Consider the following 9,311-nt stretch of genomic DNA (forward strand, 5'->3'; position numbering starts at 1 on the left):
TCTTTATCCCTCTTCCCCTTTTAATTACTTCTATCAGACTACCCCAAGTATTTTGTTTCTTAGTGCTGTTTGACTGCAAAGAAGTCTTATTTTCAGCACACCTTTGGATCACTTGCACAGATGTAATACTTACTTTGTTTCTGATAAAACATGTCCCTCTCTTCAGAACTAGTCTGTGGCACAAAAAGAAATGTTTTTGTTTTTGTTTTGTAAACAGCAGGTAGCAAACTGTGAAATAACTTTCCCCTTCATAGTAACCTGCTGGTTACACTTACGTAAATCACAAGAAACAGTCCATATTTACTGATCCTTTCATTTACTATTTGGTTATTTGTTAGTGTACTTACTTTTTTTGATTCTCCAGCTCTGGCAGAAAAAAGGAAAGAGTATATGTGTGCTATGCAGGCAGAAGGCTAAAAATGAGACTTTCCAAAGTGAATGGGGAGGAGACTGCCCAATGTTTCATTACTCCGCCTTCTTTTTCTGAACGCTGATTGCGTTAAAGCCCATAAACAGAAAAACTGTGATATTTTGTTGAATTATTAAACAAAACTATTATGTAAAGCTGAAGCTGGTTGCTGTTCTGCTATAACTCAGTCATGCTGTCCTCTTAATCTTTGATATCAATATGAAACTCATTCTCACAAAAGCGCTGCAAAGTCTTTAAACCAAAGTTCAGACGGTTGCATTTCAGGTCTTTGACCCTGTTGCATAGTTACTATTTATATGACCTCGTTGCAACCTTGGTTTTTCTGTTTGTAAAGGTACATGACTCATTGGTCAAATGCCTGCGGGCTAACTGCTAGCTGTAAAAAGATTAATTTTTATAGCACACTTGTGGAGAGGTGAATAACCTCTGTGTCAAGAAAGAAAAGGACATCTTGTTGTGTATATAAAAAGATTCTGGAAGGTATATTAATGGGTGTTTCTCCCCTTTTTCACTCACCATGTGTTTATACTCTGCATTTAATCATTAATTATTAATCTCTGGCTCTCCTCCACAGCAGGTCTTTTGTCTTGTCTTCCTCCCCTCAGCAGATGGGTGCCTCTTTCCTAAGCCTGGTTCTTCTTGTTAAAAAGGAATTTTTGCTTCCCACTGACGATATGCTTCCTCATAGGGAGTCATATGATTCTTGGGGTTTTCTCAATTTTCTTTGTATAATTTGTAGGGTTACAAGTGGTTTGAGGAGATTGTTGTTGTGATTTGGTGCTAAATAAAACTGAATTGAGTTGTATGTGAGGCCTGGCACTAAGAAGAAAATGACTTGCACTGTTTGGCTAGCAGAGAGAACGAGCTGGAAAGGATGTGCAGCAGATTAAGGATAGAGATCAAAATGTGCTTAGAAGTGAAGAGCATGTGTTCAGATATGAGAGTACTTTGATGAACTGAAAGAGAGCAGGACAGATGGAGGACAGATACTGAATCAGGAAGAGCAGAGGGTTAGTAAGGAGGAAGTGAGGGAAACTATAGACTATAATGTCAGTAGAAGCAAGACAGAATACATGTATGTGAATTAGAGAGAGATACAGGTTTTCCACCTGAATATGCAACATGAAAGGTGACAGTGAAGACAGATGAGTTTAAATATCTAAGTTATAAGGAAGTCAATTTTAATTTATATTGCACTTTTCACAGAAAATTAATAAATCACAAAGTGCTTCACAATAAAATATTTGTTTGGTTGATATATGGTTTGGAGACAGTGGCACTAAAAAAAAAGAGGCTGAGCTGAGGATGCTCAGATGATGGACAGAATTAGAAATGAGTCCATCAGAGTGACAGCTCAGAGTCAGAGAGGCTGAGATGGTTTGGTGCAGAGGAAGGAGGGCGAACAAAGGATGATGAAGAGGGAGCTACCAGGCAGGAGGACAAAAGGAAGACCTCAGCAGCGGTTTATGGGTGTAGTGAAGGAGTGCATGCAGATGGTTGGTGTGACAGAAGATGCTAGAATAGTGTGAGATGGAGCAGATGATCCGTTGTGGCGACCCTTTCAGGGAGCTTGCAAAAGAAGAACTATCCCTGCCATTTTGGTTGCGTCCACATATGTTAATCTATTTTGTATTATTTATTTTATTTTAAACAAATGCAACACTCCACAGCTGCAGGATGTACTGTAGGTGGAATCCCTTCTCTACATTTGCTATAGTATATGGCACTTTAAACACCACATGTCCAAATCTCATTGTGGCGGAATGTGCTCCTTAGCGGATACCTCAAACTGCATCTTCTGTTTGTAGTATAGTTTGACTGGATTCTTGTTTTGTCCATCCTAATTGTGTTTACCATTTTTCCTTTATGTAAATCATATATGCTATCCCATTATGCCCAATAATTACACCTTTAACATTTCTTTACCTGTTACTTGTTATAATTCTGTCCACAACTTTGTTTCAGTTTTTCATGGACAGTTTAATATCTCCTAACTGCTTTAGTGTGGTTGTCAGTTCAGTTCTTCTGAGGCTTGTAACTTTATTGCAAACACATCTGGGCTTTGTCTTGATGCATACTCAGTTATTCAGGTAAGTAAATCCCAAAAGGTTGATTCTGTTTATCAGGACGTAGCTTTTTCAGTGGGAGAAACGTTTCGGCAGGTTTCCTCAACCTTATAAACAGTACATTTGCATAATAACTGAAATTAGCCCACTGAAAGAACAATGGATTGTGAAGTAAGTTCCTTGATCATTAATATGCAAACTGTCATGACCATTAATCAATCCCTTATAGGAAAAAAAGTTTTTTTTTTTAGCCTAGACCTGCTCAATGTATCTTCTGTCCAAGTATTTTGATGTGACATCAACAGAATGTATTTGAAGGTAAACAAAGGCTTAACACAGACCCACAGCTGTCAAATAAAATTAAATCTTTATTATTCAAATCTGAATACATTTATTCTCCAGAGCTAGATGGAATATCACTCAAAATGTTTATCATGTTCAAGTTGTACTCAGGAAAGGAAAAAAGAAGACTATGAAGTTTTCCAAGTCTAGTCAACTTTCTGAATGCATAACTCAAAAGCTCCTCCTTGTTTTTAACGTGTAATGTGCCTTTATGGCATTATATAAAACAAAGCAGAGGTGCTCTCATGTTTGAGTGAGCTGTTGAAAGGAACTAAACCCTTCGAACACCTCAACATCTTCTCACTAATACAGCTGAATGCACATGAATACACTTGTGATGGACTGACAACTGACGTACAAAGCCATCTCAGTCTTGTGAGTGCCATTTATCCCACGATCACTGTGTTGTCATCTGGAAACTCGTAGTAAGGTACCTCCAGGTTGAGGGGGGCGGGGCCTTTCCTGATGCGGCCAGAGGCATCATAGTGCGAGCCGTGGCAGGGGCAATAGTAGCCGCCGTACTCGCCGGCATTGGCGATGGGTACACATCCCAGATGTGTGCACACTCCCAGCACGATGACCCAGCTGGGGTTGATGACTCTGTCCTTATCATGCTGAGGGTCTCGCAGCTCTGTGAGGTTGACAGCAGCCTCGGTAGCGATTTCCTTCTCTGTGCGGTGACGAACAAACAGTGGTTTGCCTCGCCACTTGAAGGTCATGTTCTTGCCTTCAGGGATGTCACTCAGTTTGATTTCTATCTTGGACATAGCTAAGACATCAGCTGAGGCACTCATGGAAGAAACAAACTGAGTGACCACCGTCTTGGCAGCATAGACGCTCACCACCGCTGTCGCCCCAGTAACCAGGTAAGAGAAGGTTCTCCTGGATTCACTGCTGTCCTGAGATGACTTGCTGGGGTCAAGCACCTCTGGACGCCTGTAGTCAGAAAAGTCTGGTACTCTGATGTCTGTATGAGCAAATCTGACTCCTGCAGATCCTGCAAAAACAATGGCTGGAAGTTAAGACTACTGGGATTAAATAGAGTAAAGATTCATCACCAATGAATGGTGCCCAAACTATTAATTCAAAGCAAATTAAACGAAACTAGAGACTACTAAATGATTTTCTAAACAGATCTGCCTCTCCAGTAAGATTTTCAAAAACAGATCTGCCTCTCCAGTGAGCTGCGAATGAGTTCAAGGACCACCACAACAGTGTCCTTACCAGCTTTTGCCCAGCAGTTAAAGAGTAAGACTGCCTCCCTGACGGTGGCCAGGAAGCTTAAGCTTAGACATAAGGGTGAGACATTCAGAAAGAAAGTAGTGTCTTTAATATCAAGTTTTTCCTTGGCATACATGTGCTGCATCAAACACATCTGAACACATTTGTTCTCCAGTGACTGGCTGGATATAATTGATTAAACAGATAATATGATAGCAGACCACCTCTACTGCAAACAAAGAGTTAAACAGTTTTTTCTTAGCCTCAACAGCTTGAAAAAAAATGCAACTGGACTTTAAAGTTTCCAGCTTTAAATTAGTGGTATATTGTCTAAATTAAGTAGTATATTGCATTTATTGGTTTGTTTGTTTCCTTTAAAATGCAGACTTCTGCAAATATAAAAACATTTATTAAAGAAACACATGTGAAACACAAACATGATTTTGATATTCGTACTAACAAGGATAAGACAGTAACATTCAATATAATGCAGAAGTTAGAAGACTACAAGGTAAAAAAAAAAAAAAGAAATCACTCAAAATACATCTGATCACCTACACTACAAAAGCACATGACATTTATGAGTGCCAATGCAAGAGCACACTTCTTATTATTCGTCAGATTTATTCTTATTCTCCATCTTCCGCCTCAAATTTTGCCATAACACTTGCCTCGCAGCTTTGAGACAACCCCCACAAGTTATATCATTTCGAGCAGCTCAATTGGGAATGGTGTGCTATAACTTTTGGTGGTGACTCCTCGCCTGATTATTATTAGCATATTATTACTACTTAATTCTACTCATGTTACTTTAGATGGCTATAAAATGAGATGATTTTATAAGCCTCTGCGCTTCTTGTCTGTTTAGCTTTGACTTCAAATTGGGCAGATGGACCTTTGAGTCCTTGGGTCAAGTAAGGTCAGAGTGAATAGCAAGTTTAGACAATGCTACCTTCTTATCATTTCAACTGACTGTTACCAGAGGGGAAAAAACCCTACCCCTCAACTTTTATATGTGGAGAGCACAGTGAAGAATAGGGAACAGACAGGTGTATGGGCAGAAATCTGTGCCATCAGAAACTGAATTTGAATAAGTTAAATTTGAATCTGAATTGTAACTTGAATAAAAGCTTTTGAAAACTGAATTTGAATTAGTCTAATTTGAAATTGAATTTATGGTTTGAAAATGATCATCACTAAATTGAAATTGAATTTTATATATTGAAAATGAATTCATTTGCTTTGAAACTGCAATTTATCCTTTACAAATTCAGCTCTCGAATAATTTCAGTTTCACTCTCACCATTCAGTTTCAGTTCTACAATTCAATTTCAGTTCCAAAATTCAGTTTTTTGGAACTTACTTCCGGTTCTGGTTCAAGAGTAAACGAGCGCAGATTAATAGAACTACGTGTAACCAGCGGACCGAAAGTGTTACTGACAGGAATCTACAGCGTCTTGAGCTGAATTAAGACTTCAGAAGTCATTCGTCATGTCGAATGACCAGCGGATAAACTCTCAGGTTGGTAATAAATGTATTACGTGTATAAGAACAAGCGTCATGTTAACAATTGATAGCCGTACAGTAACTTTTATGCTTATTGTAGCTGTTAGCTAAAAAAGCTAATTTAGCCTAGTTTGCCCTGGATTTAGCTTTGACAAACAAATATGATCGACTGTTTCTAGTAGAAATCCAAAGTTGTCATCTTGTACCCTGTCAGAGCCTTGTATGCTTGCAGAGACCCCTACAGTAGGGAAACATGCAAAACAGCGTCCAAACCTTTGTATTTTAGCTTTATGTCTTACACAGCATCCCAACTCTTTAGCTAACTTAATAACTTTAGCTAAAGTGAATAGTTAGTCTAATTCATTAGTGCAGCATTACTGGATCACCTCCGTTTGAAGTGATATGATATGTGACTATCACTGTGTTTAACTACCATAATAATTCTTAGGGTACTGAGTGCATGCTTAGTTTTTTTTTTTTTTTTTTTTTTTTTTTTAACATACTAAGCATGCACTCAGTACCCTAAGAATTATTATGGTAGTTAAACACAGTGATAGTCACATATCATATCACTTCAAACGGAGGTGATCCAGTAATGCTGCACTAATGAATTAGACTAACTATTCACTTTAGCTAAAGTTATTAAGTTAGCTAAAGAGTTGGGATGCTGTGTAAGACATAAAGCTAAAATACAAAGGTTTGGACGCTGTTTTGCATGTTTCCCTACTGTAGGGGTCTCTGCAAGCATACAAGGCTCTGACAGGGTACAAGATGACAACTTTGGATTTCTACTAGAAACAGTCGATCATATTTGTTTGTCAAAGCTAAATCCAGGGCAAACTAGGCTAAATTAGCGTTTTTAGCTAACAGCTACAATAAGCATAAAAGTTATTGTACGGCTATCAATTGTTAACATGACGCTTGTTCTTATACACGTAATACATTTATTACCAACCTGAGAGTTTATCCGCTGGTCATTCGACATGACGAATGACTTCTGAAGTCTTAATTCAGCTCAAGACGCTGTAGATTCCCGTCAGTAACACTTTCGGCCCGCTGGTAAAACGTAGTTCTATTAATCTGCGCTCGTTTACTCTTGAACCGGAACCGGAAGTAAGTTCCAAAAAACTGAATTTTGGAACTGAAATTGAATTGTAGAACTGAAACTGAATGGTGAGAGTGAAACTGAAATTATTCGAGAGCTGAATTTTTAAAGGATAAAATGCAGTTTCAAAGCAAATGAATTCATTTTCAATATATAAAATTCAATTTCAATTTAGTGATGATCATTTTCAAACCATAAATTCAATTTCAAATTAGACTAATTCAAATTCAGTTTTCAAAAGCTTTTATTCAAGTTACAATTCAGATTCAAATTTAACTTATTCAAATTCAGTTTCTGATGGCACAGATTTCTGCCCATACAGGTGAGCCTCATGTAAAAACATGCTGTACAATGTATTAGAACTACACTCTTCAAATCAGTAGTCCCAGGGCTGATAGTTAGGTATGGAGCAAAAAAATACGATTACTTGATTTAGTGCAACGATCAGTTCATGTGTCTCGAGTTTTGTCTGCGACCTAAGAGGAGAAACGCACATACACAGAGAAGGAGACGTATCGCATGATACGTGACACGGACACTGAATGGACCCCCAACAACGCTCATGCCACGCACACTGCGGTACTTAACAGAGCCTCTAAAAACAAGGTTTTGTATCAGATATTTAGAGCCCTGAGATGATGTTGTCAGTCCTGATTATCTAACACTAACGTAACGCTCACGTCAACTGTAGCCTCCTTTTAGCCCCAAAGGCTAACTGCCTGTATAAGAAAGCTAACAGCAGCCGACTGTATAAACGTAAGAGGGAAAACCTCCTACTGACAAATATATCAGGACATAGGCAGTCCGCGGTATCCAACGTTAACGTTAAATGTGCTTTTTTAAACAAAAGGCTAGCATTACCAGTTCAGATAATGCTAAAATTCAATGACAAGACTTACCATTGATGCTAACTGTCACAGCAGGGCCTGTCTTTGGGCTTTGACCGTTTAGCGACTCGCGACACAAAAACTGTTTCTTCGGGTTCAACAGAATATTCTCTCCCTTTACAACAACCCCAGGTACAAGAGCTTTCAGAGGCCCCGCAACTGCGAAAGCGGTGGCGTGCATGTAAGGGGAAAACACCCCTGAGCGGGCAGCTATAGACATCATGTTTAACCGCTGCAGTAACGACCTTGTGTCGCTCGATTGCGCACCCCTCGATCTGGCGGAACTCAGTGCGTACTTACGTAACATGTAACAATTACGTACGTACAGATACGTAAACGTGACCAAAGCCCTTTCATTTAAGGTGAACAATGAACATTTACAGCACATGTGACGAAAGTACAGACATTCTGTATTTAAGTAAAAGTACAGATACTTGAGTTAAAAATTACTAAAAGCTGAAGTACTGATTCAGCTTCTTTTCTCAAGTAAAAGTAAAAAAAATACAGGCTCTGAAATGTACTCAAATGTAAAAAGTTGCTCCTTGAAGGACGATTCTACCATCTATTTTTATGCAGAGGTAAATTAATCTTGTGCTATTTTAATATTTTAATAATATTAATACATAAGAATAAAAATGTTATTCCATTTTAAATTCTAATTCTAACGAATCTGCTCAGCTTGAATCTGTTATGTAGGACACATGTAGTGACAAAGACATGTAAAAATTAACCATTTTCTGTTGCCCACCTGGTAGAGGGTGACTTTGCCTCTACACCTAAACAGGAAAAAAGTCAGGTGTTAAAGTCACCAGATTTTTCACAAGATATCTTGGCTGATTTCCATTTCCTACATTTTCAGTATAGTGTATATTTTCTTTATACTAGACCTATGCAGTTAGCATGAAGGTGGAATTCAATGAATTAATCTAAGCATCGTCAGCTTAACTACAAATTAATCTACGACACTTGATGTGACCCAACACTGACCATGAGCATCACAGCCACCGAACACCAGTCCGACACAGTGTCCTACTGTGAAATCACCACAGTACTACCAGCTAACCAATTTATCATGTACTAAACTACTGAATATTTTCATGCAACATTTGAATAACACAACTTTGTTTTGCAGGATGAAAATACATAATTTATCAAAACACATCATACACAGATCCAGTATGTGATTAAAAATAAACTACCTTTAATCTAATCGCACCTCTACCTCTCCTGTCCCGTCTTTCTTAGATGCTGTCTTTCTCCTCCTCTGAGAAAAGCTATTCCACATTTTTTTCTCTCCCTAAATACAGTAGCTGGACATTTAGCTGGCAACACATTGTGTGATAAACTGCACACACAGTTGTATGTTAGCTGATGTCTGTTATCTAATAGAGATGTTGCATTTGAAATTACCTGACAGTTAAAAAACTTTACTCCCTTTATACTCACTCCTCAGAAGTGCTAGCTAAATGCCTAAATATCAAGGCTACAAGTGATTGGATTAAAACCTCCTGATTTTGGAGAGATGACCACTGGTCAGTTGCACCACCTTGCAGATGCGAGTGAGAAGGGGTATGACACTGTTACCTGCCTGCTGCTGCACAACAGTCGCTCACAGATACACAGTTCCTTGATAATGGGAAATCCAGGGTGGCACCTTTAAAACCAGTCATAATCCCCTATATGGAATTGACGGCAGCAGTGGTAGCAGTTCGCATGGATAGAATGTGGAGGAGGGAGCTAAGACTACCTCTCCT

At 38.6% G+C, this 9,311-nt stretch overlaps 1 protein-coding gene across 1 annotated transcript; it reads right to left on the reverse strand.

Moving 5' to 3' along the window:
- Positions 1–2,846: 2,846 nt before the first annotated feature.
- On the reverse strand, positions 2,847–7,841 carry LOC134625519 (cytochrome b-c1 complex subunit Rieske, mitochondrial). Its single transcript, XM_063470750.1, has 2 exons — positions 7,570–7,841; positions 2,847–3,835 (listed from the first exon to the last, which is right to left on the reverse strand). Exons 1-2 carry the CDS (start codon positions 7,778–7,780, stop codon positions 3,225–3,227), a joined length of 822 nt encoding a protein of 273 aa, XP_063326820.1. The 5' UTR covers positions 7,781–7,841; the 3' UTR covers positions 2,847–3,224.
- Positions 7,842–9,311: the final 1,470 nt, after the last annotated feature.

This window comes from Pelmatolapia mariae, linkage group LG1 (genome assembly GCF_036321145.2).
Source record: "Pelmatolapia mariae isolate MD_Pm_ZW linkage group LG1, Pm_UMD_F_2, whole genome shotgun sequence".
Taxonomy (NCBI): domain Eukaryota; kingdom Metazoa; phylum Chordata; class Actinopteri; order Cichliformes; family Cichlidae; genus Pelmatolapia; species Pelmatolapia mariae.

Excerpts from the sequence above, each read along its gene's own strand:
- LOC134625519 (XM_063470750.1), bottom strand. The coding sequence starts at position 7,780 with ATGATGTCTATAGCTGCCCGCTCAGGGGTGTTTTCCCCTTACATGCAC. Across the intron at positions 3,836-7,569 it reads TGTGACAGTTAGCATCAATG|GATCTGCAGGAGTCAGATTT; the intron begins GTAAGTCTTGTC and ends TTGTTTTTGCAG.